The following is a 16,307-nucleotide window of genomic DNA, read 5'->3' on the forward strand; positions in this document are numbered from 1 at the left end:
CCTTTTCCTTTTCTTCCCTCCCCCCCCACCGCGGCGCCGAGTGGTACGGCCCGAGGAAGGGGGCGGGGCCCCGCGCCGCTGACTCCGCCCCTCCGCACGGCGCCCCCTGCAGGGCGGGGCTGGCACAGCCCCAAAACCCCGCGGGGACACGGGGCCCCCCCAGCACCTTTGACCCCTGCACCCCCCGCTCCCCCCCAGCACCCCCTTTTCCTCCTATGAGCCCCCATTTCCCCCACCCCCCATTCCCACTCCGCACTCCCCTTTCCCCCAGCACCCCTTGTTCTCCCCAGCAGCCCTATTTCCCCCTCCAAGCACCTCCTGCTCCCCCTCAGCACCCCCTTTTCCTCCTCTGAATCCCCCTTTCCCCCAGCACCCCCTTTTTCCCTGGTCCCCCCTTCCCCCCCCAGCACCCCCTTTTCCCCCCCAGCACCCCATTTTCTCCCCCACCACCACAGCTGAGCCCAGCGGTGCCTTTATTGCGCGGTGCCCGTGCAGCATCACTCAGCGGTTCCGGTGGGGGACCCGGCGCTACGCGGTCCCGTGCGGTGTCACAGCAACCCCAGCCCCCCAAAACCAAACCGGGGGGTCCCCCCTGCCTAGAGGGGGTGCTGGGCAAAAGCTCCTATTGTGGCGACCCCCCCCTCTCTATCCGTGGTGCCGTCCGTCCCTCCGGCCGCGCTCCTTCCCGCCGGCGCTGCGAGAGAATTGGGGACCGTGTCGGCGTTTTCGGGGCTCCCGGTTCCCCCCCGCGGGCGCGCGCCCCGTCTCACCGGCCGTTGGCGCCGTAGTGCCGCCGCACCAGCCCCTCGAAGCCGTCGGCCGCCTCCTCGTCGCCGCCTTCCCGCCGCGCCAGCTCCTCCAGCAGCTCCTCCACGTCGTCCACGAAGTCCACGAAGCGCAGCCGGTCGTGGGCGAAGGCGCCGTCGGCCCCGAAAACGCCGTCCAGCCGCGCCGCCACCCCCCCGAAGTGCCCCCCCCAGCCCAGCCGCTCCATGAAACCCTCCAGCAACCGCAGGAATTCCGCCTTCCGCACCGGCTCCAGCGCCACCCCCAGCGCCTCCAGACCCTCTTTGCGGGCGCAGTCGCTCACCCCCGAGCAGCCTTGGGGTGCCCGGTAGCGGCTGAGCGGGGGCAGCTCGTGTGGGTCGCGCCGGGGGGGGCCGTGAGATGATTTTCCCCAGGGTTTGCCCGCTTTGTGCTCCCGGGGGGGCCGAGCGTCCTTGGGGTGCCCATGGGGTTTACCGCGCTCCCTCTTCTCCCACTCCTGGGGGGCGTCGTGCCGCTTGTGCCGCTTGTTCTCCTTCTTCTCCGCCTTGAAGGGCTTTTTCCAGGGTCCGGGGGGGGGCTCGGTCCCCTCCGCCTCCAGCTCCCGCTCCAGGCGCCGCTCCAGGGCGCTCAGCTCCCCCACCAGCCCCTCGAGCCCCCCGGCGCCGCGCGCCCGCTCCAGGGCGCCCGCCAGCTCCTGCCGCAGCGCCGCCAGCCGCCCTGCGCCGTCCCGCCGTGCCGCGGGCCCTGCCGCCGGCTCCCCGGTGCCGCCCGCTGCCCCCCCGGTGCCGCCCGCTGCCCCCGCGGCCCGCAGGCGCTGCAGCTCGGCCCGGGCGTCGCGGAGCGCGGCGGCGTCCCGCTCCAGCGCCGCGCGCAGCCGCGCGTTTTCGGCGGCCAACCCGCGTTGCTGCGCCTCGGCCGCCTCCGCGTCGCCCTCGCTCCGGCGCAGCAGCGTCTGCAGCTCGTCCTTCTGGGCCTGGGGGGGACAGGGGGGTTGGGGACAGCGCGGGGACGTGGCACCGGCGCACGGTCGCCGTCACCCACCTGCAGCTCTGCCTGCAGGAGCCGGATCTCCTGGTTCTCCTTGGCCAGCTTGTCCAGCAGCTGCGTCACCGACTGCACGCTCGGGGGGTCCCCGGTGTCAGACGGGGGGGGATTCGGCTGCGAGTCCTGGGGGACGAGGACAATGGGACCCTGAGGGGCTTGGGGACGGTGCCAGCCCCGACACAAACCCCGCTCCTTACGTTGCCGTCGGTGGGAATTGGTGAGTCCTGCTCGCCGGCCGCCACGTCCCGGCTCACCACGCTCTCCACGGGGCCTGGGGGGCACCGGGTGGGGACAGGGACATCGCACCGGGTGGGGACAGGGACGTCGCACCGCGGCCGCACGCCCAGGCAGCCACGGGGAAGGACGGGCCCTGCACTCACCGTCCACTGGGTCGTAGATGCCACCTGGGGGAGGAAAGGACAATGCAGGGGACGCCAGGACCCGCATGCTGGCCCTGGGACACGTGCTCTGTCCTGGAGACCCCCAAACTGCCCCTGAGACCCCCATCTTGACCCTGGGACCCCCATCCTGTCCCTTGGACCCCCATCCTGCCTCTGGGACCTTCAGCCTGCTCCTGGGACCCTCATCCTGTCCCTGAGACCCCCATCCTGTCCCTTGAACCTCCATCCTGTCCCTGAGACCCCCATCCTGCCTCTGGGACCCCTATCTTGCCCCTGGGACCCCATCCTGTCCCTGGGACTCCGCCGTGCTCCCGGGCCCCCCAACCCACCCCTAGAACCCCCCTCTTTCCCCTGGGAACCCCAAACTGCCGCTGGGACCCCCGCCCTGTCCCCAGGCCCCTCACCAGAGATAACCAGCAGTCCCAGTGCCACCAGCGCCACGGCGCCCAGCACGAACTTGCTCACGCCGAGTCCGTCCCCGTCCCCGTCCCCCGGTGTCCCCCGGTGCGGGGCAGGCGCAGGCCGGGGAGGGCCGGGGGGGACCTCGTGGCTCTGCCGTCGCCGCAGCGGCCCCTCCGTGTCATCGTCACTGCTGGAGCCGCTCCCCTCGTCGGTCGGTGGCCCTGGGGAGGGACAGGGGAACCTTTTGGGACGGTCCCCACGCCGGACCCCCCCATGCCGGTCCCCTGCGGGGGTCCCACCTGCTTTGGGGGTGTCGGGGCAGGGGGGCGGCTCAGCCGCGGCGTCAGGCTCCTGGCGCTCCCCGCCGTCCGTCTCACCGGGCTCCGCGGTGCCATCCGCCGCCACCACGTCCCCGTGTCCCCAACGCTCCTCCGAGTCCTGCGGGCACAAGAATGGGGGTCACGCGTGTCCCCACAGGGGGAGAGGGACCCCAGCCCCCCCGTGGCGCCCAGCGCACCCCCGCGGGGCCCGGGCTGTGGCGGGCGACGGTGGCTGCGCCGTTAACCGTGATGGGTGCGGGGGGCAGAGAGCGGCGCTGAGCCGGTGGCACCGATGTCACCGACTCATCCGTGTCCCCGCGGTCCCCGCTGCCTGTGCCGGTGTCCCCGGTGCCTTCATCCTCCTCCGGCTCCTCATCCTCGGCGCCGTGGGAGCCCAAATCCCGCTCCGGACCCACCGTTTCGACGGGCGGACCCTGGGAAAGCAGCGAGGGGGGTGGGTGACGCGTTTGTCCCCAACCCCCCGTGTCCCCGCTGTGTCCCCAGCGCGCACCTCGCCGCCCGCCAGCACCCAGCTGCCGTCCGGGGACTCCGGCTGCTCCGCCATGGGGACGGTCCGGAGCCACCTGTGGGGACAGAGGGACAAACAGACGCACGGGTGGACAGACAGAGGGACACGACCCGGCTCCCGGCCCCCCCGCGCCACCAGCTGCCACCGCGGGGTATTTTTAGCGGGTGATGCCGCCCGGCAGGTGGATGGGGACGCGGGGCCCGCGTTGGGGACACCGGGGACCCGCAGGAAAGCGGCGGCACCGGGCGGCCCCCCCGGGACACGGAGAACCGGCCGCGGGGGCGACAGCCCCGCCCGTTCCGCCCCCCATCCCTGCGGCCGCCGCACCGGCTGCTGCCCGTTCAACTGCGCAACACGGGCGCGGTACCCGCGGGCAGCGCCCGGTTCCGCTCCCGGTTCCGCTCCCGCCCGCGGCACCGGGTTCCCGGTCGGTACCTGGTACCGGGGTCCTCCCGGGAACTTTCCCCCCGTAACTTTCTCCCGGTAACTTTCTCCCGGTCCCGGTCGCCGCCCTCGGGAAGCGGCGCGCACGTGACGCCGCCAGCCAATAGGAACGCGCAGCAGCATCCACGGACCAATAGGAGGAGCCGGTGGGCGGGGACACGTGTGTCCCGTCCGGTACCGGACACCCCCCCCCCATCCCCATCCCGTCCCCGGTGGGAGCGGAGCCAGACACGGACACGCGGGTTTGAGAGCTTTATAGCGACGGTACAAAAGTTTCCATTAACGATCCGTTAAAACGGGGCGGGGGGAACGGACAGTGACACCGGGACCATCCCGGCACCGGGAGGGGGGACACGGGGAGCACCAGGACCATCCCGGCACCGGGTGGGGGGACACGGGGAGCACTGGGACCATCCCCAGCACCAGGAGGGGACACGGGGTACACCGGGACCATCCCCAGCACTGGGGGGGACGGACAATGACACCAGGACCATCCCCGGCACCCAGTCGGGGGACACGGGGTGCACCGGGACCATCCCCAGCACTGGGACGGCCCCAAGTGTGTGACAATGGGCACCGGGACCACAGCACAGCCCCGGGTAGGGGAGAATCACGGTGACAACCGGATTGTCCCCCGTCAACCACCAAAACAGGCAGAACCGGGGCGGGGGGTCGGGAACTGGTGAACCGGAGCCTCCCCTGCACGGCACAGCCTGGAAGCTGCACCAGCAGCCGGTGCCGTGCAAGGGGGGGTGGGCAAAAAATAACCAAGAAAGGGGGGATTTGGTCCTAAATCGGCGGGGGAAGCGGCAGCTCAGCCGTCGTTGGCGGCCACCAACTGTCCCATGGCCTCCCGCACGTAAACCGACTGGATCTCCTTGGTCTTGAGGCAGAAGTCGCAGGCCCAGACGGCCGAGGCCTCGGTGGTGAGCAGCCCGTAGGCGTTTTCCGTCATCCCCGTGCACTCCCGGTGGAACCACTTCTGGCACGAGGCTTCGCACAGGATGGCGTCCTGGTCGTCGTTCACCTCGTTGCGACACGCGCCGCACGGGTACACGAGCCCCGGGGGGGGTTGGTGACCCGAACCACCCGCGGTTTTACCGGGGGGAGGCGGCGGGAGGCTGCTGGTCTCCGGGGTGCCGGTGCCGCGGGCGGCGCCGGCGGCGGGGAAGCCGGGCTGAGCGCCGTTAACGGCGGCCGGGGAGCCCGAGTGCTGCTCCTGCGCGAAGGTGCTGGGCGGGGGGTTGAGGTTCTTGCCGCCCTCCTCGGTGCCGGCGCCGGTGAAGCCGGGATCGGCGCCGGGGAACGGGCTGGCGGTGGGGGGCAGCGGGGGCACGTTCTGCCCGGGGCGCCCCATGGGCGACTGTCCAAAGAGGTTGGCGGGTTGGGTGAAACGTTGAGCCACCCCCGGGCCCCCCGGGGGGTTCAGAGCCGGCCCGGGGCCCATGTCCCCCCGCGGGGGCTGCCCCATGGTGGGGGAGATCATGGGCCCGAAGCCCCCGACCGGCCCCTGCATGAGCTGCCCCGCGGGGGGGCTGAAGCTCTGGCCGAAGGGCTGCCCGGGGAAGCTCATCCCCCCCGGCTGCACGTAGTTGGGGTTCTGGGGGGCCATGCTGAACGCGGGGCCCATCTGCCCGGGGGGGAAGGGAGGGGGCGGCTGCCGGCGCAGGGTCTGCGGGCCCCCGCCGTAACCGGGAGGCACCTGCGGGGCCATCCCGCTCTGCAGGCGGAAGCCGCCGAAGGGAACGGGGCTGCCCAGGAATGGGGCGGGGGCCGCCCCCACTTTGGGGGCTCCGAAATCATCCTCGAAGGGGTTGGAGGCCACCAGGTGATCCACCATGGGGGTGGGCGGCGGGGCGAACTCCGACAGGTGCGAATAAGCGGGGCCCTGCGGGGGAAAAGCGGCGGTCAGGGCCGCGGGCCCCCCCCGGTAACCGGCACCGGAACACCCGGGGCCCGGCCCTACCTGCGTGTTGGACTTGCGGCGCTTCTTCTCGGGGCTCTTCATCTGCAGCCCTGCGGGGACAAGCGGGACACGCGTCAGGCGGGGCGGCGGCGGCACAACGCCCGCTTTTCCCCCCGTCGCCGCCGCCCCGGCCGCCCGCGCTCACCTGCCTTCCCCTGCTTCCGGCCGGGCCCGCCGGCGGCGGCGCTGCCCGCGGGGTGCGGGGGCCCCGGCGGGGGCGGCGGGGCCGGGACGCCTCCGTCCAGCTTCTCTGCGTGCGGGGCCGCCATGGCCTCACAGCGCACCCGCCATGGCCCCGCCGCCGCCTCCGCCGCGCCGCCAGCCGGAACCGGAAACCGCGCGGGGCCAATCACCGCGCGAGGGGCGGGGCGAGCGTTGGGGCGGACTAAACGCAGCTCGCTATGCGGGGGGGAATGAGCAGTGGGAGGAACCAATCGCCCGGGAGGGGGAACCAACTACACAGTGGGGCGAACCATGTGCAGCGCGCGTAGGGGAGAGCGGGGCGGACCATATTCAAGACCCGGGGGGGGAAAAAACCGTTTGGTGATCGCGGAGGCGACGCTGATGTACTGGGGGGTGGCGGCGTGTCCCCGGTGCCCCCCCCGGTGTGTCCCCCCCCCCGTCACACCAGCCACAGCCTAGAGAAATACCAACTTTAATACCAACCGCCGGTTCCTTTGGTATAGCGGGGCCTGGGGGGGCGGGGCTGCGAGGGGCTTTGGCTTGGGGGGGGGGTAACACGGGGCATGCAAAGGGGGACCCTCCCGCCGCCCCCACTCGGGGCTACCGGAGCCACCCGTGCCCCACCGGGACCCCGGGGGGGGGACACAGTCCCGGGAAGGGGCACAGAGGGGGGTTGGGATTAAAGGGGGGGGGTTGGGATTAAAGGGGGCGGTTCTGCCCCCGTTTCCCCCTCACCCCAAAATTGCATAAGAGTGTGGGACCTGCGGGGGTCAAGGCACAGAGTTAACACGTAAAGTGACCGGGTACAGTCGGTGCGGGGCCGGCCGAGCCCTGTGCTTGGGGGAGCCCCCCCAGCCTGGGGACGGGGCCGGAGGGTCCCCCCCATCGTGGCTCAGGGGGGGTCCCGGCTCCACCACCCGCCCCGGGCGAGCCGGCGAGCGGGAGCTCGGCCGCAGCACCGGGTTTTGGTAGGAGCTGTGCAAAGGCTGGAGCCGGGAGAACATCGGGGGGGCTTTGGCACAAACAGCCCCCCCCGCGCTCCCCGCCGCAAACTCGGGGGGACGAACCCCGTCCCCAGGCGCGTCCTCGCTCCGTGCCGGGCGCAGCACCCGGCGGGGAGGCCCGGGGGCAGAGCCGGGGGGCGCGGGGGGGCTGGACGCGGGGCCCCCCCGGGGCGCTCACAGTCTCCTCTCCACCGGCTGCTGCAGACACATCTCGCTGCCGGCAGAGATGATGGGCAGGTGATTGTCCATGTGGTAGCTGATGAGGTGGCTCACGCTCTCAAATCGATGATCTTTCGTCCTCACCTTGTGGGGGGGAAAAAGAGGGGACAGTTTAGTGGCCACTGATGGCAAAACCACTGAGTTTTGGGGGTGGGGTGCAGCGCTCCCCCCCGAGGAAGCAAAACATCCCCGCGGTCACTCACCACTCCCTCGGGGTCGACGAGCAGCAGGTGTTTGGGCTGCCCCCCCTGCAGACCGGTCAGCACGTACTGCCCGGGGGTCGTCGTGCTCTCCCGCACCAGGAAATCGCCGTTGACCTTCAGCAGCTTCTCGGCGTCTTTGCGGTTCATCTTGCCGTGGTACCAGGGCTCGCGGCGCAGCTGCTCCTCCATGGACGCCACCACCTGCGCCGGCGGCAGCCCCGCGGCCGGGGGGGCGCGCAGGGCGTCCTCGAAGGGCTCTGCGGGGCGAGAGGGGCAAAGGGGGCGTTGGGACGGACCCCGCGTGCACCCACCCCCCGGCCCGCGCGCCGCCGCGGGCGCCGCCGCGCTCACTCATGTCAAAAAGGTCCCTCTGGGCGCTGCCGTTGGCCGTGGCGCCACCGGCGGGCGGCGTTTGGCGCGTCTTGTCCACGTTCTGCACGTTGACGTAGGACGGGTCGTCGAACAGATCGGAGCGGCCGACGGCCCCCGCCGCAGCCGGGAACTTCTCTCTCCCTGCAGCCAAAAGCACCGTCAATAGCCGCGCTCCGGCACGCGCCGGTGGAGGGTTTTGGCACGCGCCGGTGGAGGGTTTTGGTGCACGAGAAGCAGACGGGGAGCGGTGACGTTTGCCGCGTTACCTGGGGTGGGAGCGTGCGGCTTCCGCGGGTCGTAGTCCCCGGCGGACGGTTGACCGACGGGCTGCGGGACAGGGACAATGAGCCCCAATCCCTCCATGTCCCCCCAGCGCCGATAGAGGTGCCGGGGGCACACGTGCCACAGCTCTCATGGAATGACCTGAAGAGCCCACAACCCAATTATAGTCCCTATGTCCCCCGCTCCTTGTAACGTGGCCGCCCCCAGCGCCTCACCAGCGTGGCCCCCAAATGATTGGGGGTCTGAGCGGCGCCGTCCCGCAGCCGCATGTCCACGACCCCCCCGATGGGGGGCTCCTTGCCGGGGAAATCGTTGTAGTATTGATGATCCGGGGCCGGTTCCTCCTCCTCCTCGTCCCAGGCGGAGCCGTCGAACCCCGCCATCCTGGGGGGGGCACACGGGTGAGCTGCGACCCATTTGGGACACCCCCAAACCTTCCCCCCCCACACCTGTACCTGTCGTGGGGCGTCACGAGCTTCGGGGGGTTCTTCAGGTACTGTTTGAAGCGCAGCTCGAAGGCCTGGCCGATGGTGCTGATCACGTCCTGCGCCAGCCCCTCGGGACACTCCAGGATGTGACAGGCTGGGGGATGAACAAAGGATGGGAGGGGGGAACCCCCAGGGTTGGGTTCTGCACCCCCACAACCCACCCTGCGCAGCCCAGTCCCCCCCGCCACGCTGAGCTGCGCCTAAACGTGGAGGCACAGACTCATTTGGGATGGAACAGAGATTTGAGATCGAGTCCCAGCGTCAACCCACCCGTGTCCCTGAGAACCTGACCTGTGTGTATCCAACCCCCCCAGGGACGGCGACTCCAGCAGTGCCCTGGGCAGCCTGTTCCAACACCCACAGCCCTTTGGGGAGAAATCACCCCCAAGATCCATCTCCAAACTCCATTTGTGATGCTGAGGGTGGGGAGACCCTGGCCCAGGCTGCCCAGGGAGGTGGTGGATGAACCAGCCCTGAGAACATCCAGAGTCAGGTTGGATGCGGCTCTGAGCAACCTGGGCTGGTTGGATGTCCCTGGTCTGGTTGGAGATGTCCCTGGTCTGGTTGGATGTCCCTGGTCTGGTTGGATGTCCCTGGTCTGGTTGGATGTCCCTGGTCTGGTGGGATGTCCCTGGTCTGGTGGGATGTCCCTGGTCTGGTTGGGGATGTCCCTGGTCTGGTTGGATGTCCCTGGTCTGTTGGATGTCCCTGGTCCGTTGGAGATGTCCCTGGTCTGTTGGAGATGTCCCTGGTCTATTGGAGATGTCCCTGGTCTGTTGGAGATGTCCCTGGTCTGGTTGGAGATGTCCCTGGTCTGGTTGGATGTCCGTGCCCATGACGAGATGCTCTTTGAAGGTCCCTCCCAACCCAAACCCTTCCATGATCACAGAATCACAGTTTTGGGGGTACAAGACCCTCACGATCATGGAGTCCAACCAGAACCCACCGCTGGCGCTAAACATGTCCCTGAGAACCTCATCTGTGTGTTTAACTCCTCCAGGGATGGCGACTCCAGCACCGCCCTGGGCAGCCTGTTCCAACACCCACAGCCCTTTGGGGAGAAATCACCCCAAATTTCCACCCTCACCCTCCCCTGGCGCAACTTGCGGCCGTTTCCCCAGGTCTCTCAGTCTCCATCACATTGTGCTCCAGCCCCTTCCCCGGCTCCGTTCCCTTCTCTCCAGCACCTCGAGGAAAAGGGAGCAGCCTCACCTCTCTGATTCACGGGGTCTTTGGCAACGTAGGCGACGTACTCGGCCGTGTCCTGCGGGCGAGACGCCGGCGTGAGACAGGAACGGGGCGCCCGAGAGGCGCCGGATCGCGCCACGGGCCACGCGTGACCCCCACGTACTCACCGGGTCTCCCCCGGAGGCGAAGGAGATGGACTGCATGTGGTGGTTGGCGATGATCTGCAAGGCAAACCCCTCGGTATCAGCCACCCAGAGCACAACTCGAGGCCACCGAGAGCGGCGTCAAAACCAGGCGATGTTCATTAAGGTTAATTAAATCAGCCTTTTGTAAGTCCTGTATCTTGAAACTTCAATTGAAACTTGTTTTATTTGGGGAACAGTGGTATCTTATTGTAAAAATTCACTATGTGCGTCTGAGTTTTGTTTCTAAGGGACCATATGGAAGTTCCCCCATAACGGGGACATTTACCCCCTTTGATGTATTGTATCAAACCCAGAGAATTGTTAAGAACGAGCTGGGGAGACAAGTTTTCCCCACTCGGTAACACTTTTTCTGCTGTGAAGAACACGAATTAGATCACATTGATAATTTAGGATGGATTTTGTCTGTTATTTCCCCCAAAACATGGTTCTATACCCGCTGTGCTAAAGAAGCCGAATTGTGGCACACAGAGATGAGGTGTTATCACCGAGCCGGAACAAAGCGCACCAGATACAAAATCATATACCAAATCTGGTCCTAACGAGCCAGTCGGTGCCAAATTGGCATCCTGGTTATGGCACCGGGTGTTGTGGGCGGGGAAGGGCGGCCAAGCCGGGCTCAGGGTTTGGGGGCTCACCTGCTTGCAGTCGGTGGCCATGAGGTTGAGGCTGCTGGTGGAGATGGTCAAGGTGATGGCCATGCCGGCGAACTTGAGGTTGCTCTTGCCCAGGATGGAGTTGAGGGAGCGGCCGCAGGGCTGGGGGGGCACAAATGGTGGGGATGGGGCACGTCCTGCCGCCCCCCACCCACCCCGGCAAAACCAGGCGGCACCGCGCGCGGTGGGAGATCAGAGCCCCAGCGCCCCCTCACCTTCCTCCTCCTCACGGCTCCCTTGGCGCCGGGCACGGCCTCGCACACCAGCCCAATGGCCTCCCTGGGGGGGCACACGCTGGGATGTCAATGTGGCCCCCCCAGCGCATTCTCCCTCCCCAACCATAGAGCTGAGGACATGGGGATGGGTGCAGAGGGACAGGGTGACAAAGGGGAAGCACGGTGGGGGGGGGATGCAGCTGTCCCACTCCCAAAATACCCCCCCCGGGGGCTCACGCAGGGCTCGGACCCCCCCAAAAAGCAGCAGCTCACCTGGTGACCTGCGTCCTGGTGTTGAAATCCAGCGCCCTCATGGACTGGAGCACTTCAACACAGCCCATGTACTGATGGGGGGGGAAAGAAGAACAGGGTCAGCGCCCCCCCAGAGCAGCTCACAACCCCGAACCCCCCGGGAATCCCAGCACCCACCTCAAGGAACACCCCAAATGCACATTGTGACTCACCCGGACGTGGTAGGACACCCCGGGGCCCATGACCTTGTCATCGGGGTGCAGCCACCCGCGCGTGGGCTTATTGACGAAGCTGCCGTGGCGGGTCCATTCGTCGCCCCCCAGCTGGCCGCCTTCCACCCGCGTCTTCTTCCCGCAGCTCAGCTTGTTCATATCCTGGGGACAAACAGCGACGGGGCCCGGTGAACCCGTGCCGGCGGCCCCCCCCGGCGTCACACCGGGGGGACACCGGGTGTCGTTGTCACCGCCGAGCAAGGAGGAGCCCCTCAAATTGAGGAGGTTGGCGGGGTTGGAGAGCTTCAGGTTGGCCATTTTGGGGAAGAAGGAGCAGAAGGTGGTGGGACTGTCCTCCGGTTCGGGTGACAGCTCCCCGAGAGGCGCCGGGGGAGCGAGGGACGGGGACGGGGACTCCGCCGGTGACACCGGGACCGCCGCGGCGTCCTCGGCGGAGGAGACGGACTCGTTCCGCAGGTGGCTGTATTTGCTCTTCTGCAGGAGATCCATGGCGAGAAGGGCCGGGACGGGCCCGTTTGGGCGCGGGGGGCGCCCGGTGGGGTCTCACGGTGGCCCCGCGGTGAGTGCGAGCGCCCGCGGCCACCGAGGAGCCGCCCCCAAGCAGAAACCTCGGCAAAACGCTCGGCCGAGCTCCGGCATGGCTGCGGTGGGGGAAGAACCAGCCCTGGGGGCTTGATCGGCGTCAGCGCGGATCCGGTCGGACGGAGAGCGGCGAGGAAACGGGGCCGCGGTGACGCCGGCGCGGGGCGGGGGGCTCGGAGATCCCCGAGCCAAGAAGAAATCAGACCCAGCGATATTTCAAGCCCTGGGACGAGGCGGCTGCGCCGAAGCCAACGCGACCCACGTGCCGGCACCGGGCGGCCGCCGTTGGCTGTGCCGGGGGAGCGCCGCCGCGGTGCTGCCGGTGGGACATGCGGGCGGCGGCGGCGGCGGGAGGAAGAGGAGGATGCGCGGAGCGGGATGCAGGTGGGGTGTCCGCCGGGCTCCCCCCGGGGCGGGAGAAGCGGTTAATTGCTGCTAATTGCTGCTTCCCGGCATGGCGGCGGCTGCTCCCGGGAGGGGAGGGGAAGCGGCGGCCGGTAACGGTACCGGGAAGGGCCGGTGCTGACTCACGGGCTCCCGGCGAGGGGTGGGGACCCTGCGCTTATGTGGAGCAGAAAGATCAAGGTCACGGGCGGAGCTACGGGCTGGGCGGGCAGAGGGGCTGGGGGCGGGCAGAGCCCCCTCCTTTGGCTGGGGGGGTCGGGGCACGGCCAGCGTCCCCGTCCTCGATGGAGCGACCGCGCTGCTCCCCGCGGCACCATCCGCCGCCCCCCGCGGCACCATCTGCCGCCACCCACGGCACCATCCGCCGCGTCCCGTGGGCAGAACAGGGGTCCGGGCACCCCCCGGCGCCCAAGCCCTTCACGGGCGCTCGGTAAAACCAGCCACTGAGCCTAAAGTGGGTGAATTCACGCCAAGGGAGCGGCTCGCCCTGCTGGACCCGCTGGGGGTGCTCAGCGTGCTCCCCAAGCGCGGGGATGGGGACACGGGGACACGGGGACGGGGACACGGCAGCTCTCACAACACAGGGACGGGGGGACAGAGACACAGGGACGGGGGGGACAGAGACACAGGGACGGGGGGGACAGAGACACAGGGACGGGGGGGACAGAGACACAGGGACGGGGGGGACAGAGACACAGGGACACGGGGACAGGGCAGCCCCCACGACACAGGGACAGGGGGACAGGGACACAGGGACAGGGCAGCCCCCACGACACAGGGACAGGGGGACAGGGACACGACACGGCAGCCCCCACGGTATGGGGACAGAGACACAGGGACGGGGGGACAGAGACACAGGGACATGGCAGCCCCCATGGTATGGGGACAGAGACATAGGGACGGGGGACAGAGACACAGGGACGGGGCAGCCCCCATAACACAGGGACACGGGGACAGGGACACAGGGACAGGGGGACACAGGGACAGGGCAGCCCCCATGACACAGGGACACGGGGACAGGGGGACAGGGACACAGGGACACGGGGACAGGGCAGCCCCCACGACACAGGGACAGGGGACAGGGACACAGCAGCCCCCACAGCACAGGGACGGGGACACGAATGTGGCAGCCCCCATAGCACGAGGACCAAGACACGGGGACAGAGACACGGGGACATGGCAGCCCTCATGGCACAAGCGGCTGTGCTCCCCGGTGCCCGTCACCGGCGCATCGCCCCGGCCACGCGCGCAACACCAACCCCACCTCAGCCGCCGGTGCCGCCGCGGTCGCAGAGCCGGTGTCCCTCGAAGCGCCTGGTCCCCGGCACGGGCCCCTCGGCGCGGTGACCCTCCCGTCACCGCTCCGAAGAAAAGCAGGAAACCCGGGGCCGGGGGAGCCAGGAAGCCGGGTGGGATAAAAGCGGGAGGGAATTGGGCGGCGGGGGGGGGGGCTCCTCGTCCCCTTCCCGTCACCCCGGGGCCGCGTTGTCACCGCAACGAGCGCAAAGCCGGGAGCCGCCGCCCCGGGAGCCGCAGCCCCCCCACTCAGCCTTCTGCTTTATAAAATGGGATAATGTCTGATTTTATCAGGTTGTCCCCAGGCCAGCCAGCCCATGGCACCGCGCACCGGGGGGACAAGTCGTGTTGTTACCCCCAAACCTCACAGACCAAAAGTGCCACCCCAGGGTGACACAAACACCTTCCCGAGGGGCGCGGAGGACACTGAGACACATCCAGAACAAGAGGCCGAGGGAGCAGCCAAAACAACCCCCTGGGCCACATCCCGGCACCACCGGATTGTCCCCGGGAGAGGGACACGGGCCACTTTGGGACACCTGGGGCTGGGACTTGGTGCGCAGCCCCAGGCGAGGAAGAGGAGGGGACGCTCGGGGCGTCGTTACGGGGCCAAGCGCCCCACGTCCTCCCGGGAAACAGAAACTGGGAGCTGAGTCAGAGACCTGGAACATGCCGGCGGTTTGGCAAGCGAGGAGCGGCCGCTGCCGCACGTAGACACCTCGTTTGGGACCGGAGAAACCCCTCCGTTCACCAGCAAGACACGGAAAACCCCTCAAATCCAGCTTTCCGCCCCAAACATCGCGGCGGCGGCGCCATATCCCTGCGGGAAACCTCAGTCGGTGTGGCCGGGAGATGCCGGCGGGGAGAAAAGGGAGGCAGGATCCACCACCGAAGCCAGCCAGCCCTCCACCGAAGTCCTTACCACGTACTCCATCGTTCGGCGGAGGGTGGGGAACCGAACCGCGCGGCCGCTCCGCTCCGGCGCTGCCACCTGCGGTGCGGGGACAAACAGGGAGTTAGGGTGGCCCTGTCCCCGTCGCGGCGGTGGCTGCGGCGCCCGCTCCTCCGCGCTAACCGCGGGCCGTGCGGTGCGAACGGCTGCCCGGGGAAGCCGGGACGGAGCCGGGGTGGCGCGGACAACGGGGGTGAACCGGCTCTGCGCCGGTGTCGCCAACTGCGAGTTGCTCTGTGAGCCAAGACGAGCGCCGGAGCCGATTCCTGCCCCAAAACCAGCGCCCAGACGGCCACACCAAACAGGGGAGGAAAGGTGCGATGAGAACGGAACCAACAGGGCTGGTGGTTTGTGGGGGGAAAACACGGTGAGAGAAGCCGGAGCCGCTGCCCATCCCACCCCCGGGGGATGCCGTGAGGGCCGGTTACCGGGCAGCGACCGCGATTTACGTCCTGGCAGCCATCACATCCTTATCTGTGCCCCGGGAAGGCAGCCGGAGCCCAGGCGGGCGCTGAGTTGATTAACCGGGGACGCAGCGAGATAACGAAGAGCAAGCGCAAAGGTGACACCAACACCCTTGGGATGCCGGGGGGGAGAATCGGGACCCCCAAGTCATGTTGTGTCCCTGCAAGGGACAGGCGGCCCAGCTCCCAAAAAGGGCTGCGGGGGATGTGCAAATCGGGGAAGAAACGGTGACTTTGACCCGTCGGGAACCAGCGGGCGGCTCCGGGGAGCGCGGCCAAGCGCTGCCCTTTGTCCTCGGGCTCCGGCAGCGCCAGCCGGGGGGTGTTTCCTCAAACCCCACGTCTGGGGTGTCCCCGGTTCAGCTGGAGAAGCCCACGACAGATGGACACAACGACAGACGGACACAACGCGCTGTCAGGAGGAGGGAAAGGTCTATAAGGGAGAATGTTTATGGTTTCTATACGTGCTCTGGGTGTTTTCCACTCTGAAGCATCACGGTGCGGATGGGAAGCGGGGAGGCCCCGGAACGCTGGGAGCCCAACCGGTGCCCCTGAGGGGGTCACGGCAACCTGGGGTCCCGGGGGTGTCCCCCCGTGTCCCTCCTGCCGACGTCCCGGAGCCGCGGGACACGGTGACACAAACCGGAGCGCAGCAAGTGGCCCCAGCGACACCACCACAGCGGGCACGGGGGTTCAGGGCACCGGAGGCGCCCCGAGAGCTGGAGGCAACCGAGCGGTTGGCGCAGCCCGGCAGTGGCACCGGGGGGGGCCCCGAGCGCCCCGCTCCGTTACCGGGAAAGGGCGGCCCGGCCCCCGCAGCACTGTGGGCGGTTGCGGCGGGACATCCCGCTCACTCCACAGAAAGCAGCGGCCGATGAACGGTGCGTCCCGGCGAGCGGCGAGGCCTCAGTCCCGGCGGCACCACCGCCGCGGGGCCTCACCCGCCCCGGACCCGCGGCCTGCGCCGCCCCCGGGGCCCCCGCGCGGCCCGGCCGCTCCCACAGAACAGCGCAGGCCGCGCCGACCCCTCCGCCGGCTCCCCCCGCCCCGGGGCGGCCCGCGCGCTCACCGGGGCACCATGGGTGTCGCGTCCGTTCCTCCTCTGGTCCCGGCGGCCGCGGCGCCCGCACCGCCCGCGCTCCCCCCGCCGCGCCGCCACTCACTTCCGGCCCACACCCTCCTGCGCGGCCTCACCGCGCCCCCGTCACGTGGCGAGCGAGACCCAATCACAACGCG

At 69.1% G+C, this 16,307-nt stretch overlaps 3 protein-coding genes across 6 annotated transcripts; all 3 read right to left on the reverse strand.

The window, feature by feature from the left end:
• Window positions 1–538: 538 nt before the first annotated feature.
• PBXIP1 (PBX homeobox interacting protein 1) lies at window positions 539–3,973 on the reverse strand. 2 transcript variants are annotated; one of them, XM_080361240.1, is made up of 10 exons: window positions 3,900–3,973; window positions 3,447–3,519; window positions 3,133–3,369; window positions 2,915–3,053; window positions 2,618–2,836; window positions 2,193–2,216; window positions 2,010–2,083; window positions 1,810–1,935; window positions 771–1,741; window positions 539–694 (listed from the first exon to the last, which is right to left on the reverse strand). In XM_080361240.1, the coding sequence occupies exons 2-10, from the start codon at window positions 3,498–3,500 to the stop codon at window positions 646–648; spliced, it is 1,893 nt and encodes a 630-aa protein (XP_080217366.1). In that variant the 5' UTR covers window positions 3,501–3,519; window positions 3,900–3,973; the 3' UTR covers window positions 539–645. The 2 variants fall into 2 exon arrangements, with proteins under 2 accessions (XP_080217366.1, XP_080217365.1); XM_080361239.1 differs by having other exon boundaries at window positions 1,810–1,959.
• Window positions 3,974–4,147: 174 nt separating this feature from the next.
• Window positions 4,148–6,185, reverse strand: PYGO2 (pygopus family PHD finger 2). The gene is made up of 3 exons (XM_080361267.1): window positions 6,020–6,185; window positions 5,875–5,924; window positions 4,148–5,796 (listed from the first exon to the last, which is right to left on the reverse strand). Exons 1-3 carry the CDS (start codon window positions 6,141–6,143, stop codon window positions 4,723–4,725), a joined length of 1,248 nt encoding a protein of 415 aa, XP_080217393.1. The 5' UTR covers window positions 6,144–6,185; the 3' UTR covers window positions 4,148–4,722.
• Window positions 6,186–6,572: 387 nt separating this feature from the next.
• SHC1 (SHC adaptor protein 1) lies at window positions 6,573–16,240 on the reverse strand (the record flags this gene model as incomplete). Of its 3 annotated transcripts, XM_080361052.1 has the most annotated exons (14): window positions 6,573–7,364; window positions 7,484–7,740; window positions 7,835–7,996; window positions 8,122–8,182; window positions 8,353–8,521; window positions 8,593–8,719; window positions 9,838–9,889; window positions 9,981–10,034; window positions 10,655–10,774; window positions 10,888–10,951; window positions 11,161–11,231; window positions 11,352–11,513; window positions 14,578–14,646; window positions 16,141–16,204. In XM_080361052.1, 13 exons carry the CDS (start codon window positions 14,587–14,589, stop codon window positions 7,236–7,238), a joined length of 1,440 nt encoding a protein of 479 aa, XP_080217178.1. In that variant the 3' UTR covers window positions 6,573–7,235. The 3 variants fall into 3 exon arrangements, with proteins under 3 accessions (XP_080217178.1, XP_080217179.1, XP_080217177.1); XM_080361053.1 differs by lacking the exon at window positions 14,578–14,646 and having other exon boundaries at window positions 16,141–16,240; XM_080361051.1 differs by lacking the exons at window positions 14,578–14,646; window positions 16,141–16,204 and having other exon boundaries at window positions 11,352–11,861.
• Window positions 16,241–16,307: the final 67 nt, after the last annotated feature.

This window comes from Nesoenas mayeri, assembly GCF_963082525.1.
Source record: "Nesoenas mayeri genome assembly, chromosome: 30".
Taxonomy (NCBI): domain Eukaryota; kingdom Metazoa; phylum Chordata; class Aves; order Columbiformes; family Columbidae; genus Nesoenas; species Nesoenas mayeri.

Excerpts from the sequence above, each read along its gene's own strand:
- PBXIP1 (XM_080361239.1), bottom strand. The coding sequence starts at position 3,500 with ATGGCGGAGCAGCCGGAGTCCCCGGACGGCAGCTGGGTGCTGGCGGGC. Across the intron at positions 3,370-3,446 it reads GGGTGCTGGCGGGCGGCGAG|GGTCCGCCCGTCGAAACGGT; the intron begins GTGCGCGCTGGG and ends CTGCTTTCCCAG. Across the intron at positions 2,084-2,192 it reads CATCTACGACCCAGTGGACG|GCCCCGTGGAGAGCGTGGTG; the intron begins GTGAGTGCAGGG and ends GGTGCCCCCCAG.
- PYGO2 (XM_080361267.1), bottom strand. The coding sequence starts at position 6,143 with ATGGCGGCCCCGCACGCAGAGAAGCTGGACGGAGGCGTCCCGGCCCCG. Across the intron at positions 5,925-6,019 it reads CCGGAAGCAGGGGAAGGCAG|GGCTGCAGATGAAGAGCCCC; the intron begins GTGAGCGCGGGC and ends TTGTCCCCGCAG. Across the intron at positions 5,797-5,874 it reads GCCGCAAGTCCAACACGCAG|GGCCCCGCTTATTCGCACCT; the intron begins GTAGGGCCGGGC and ends TTTCCCCCGCAG.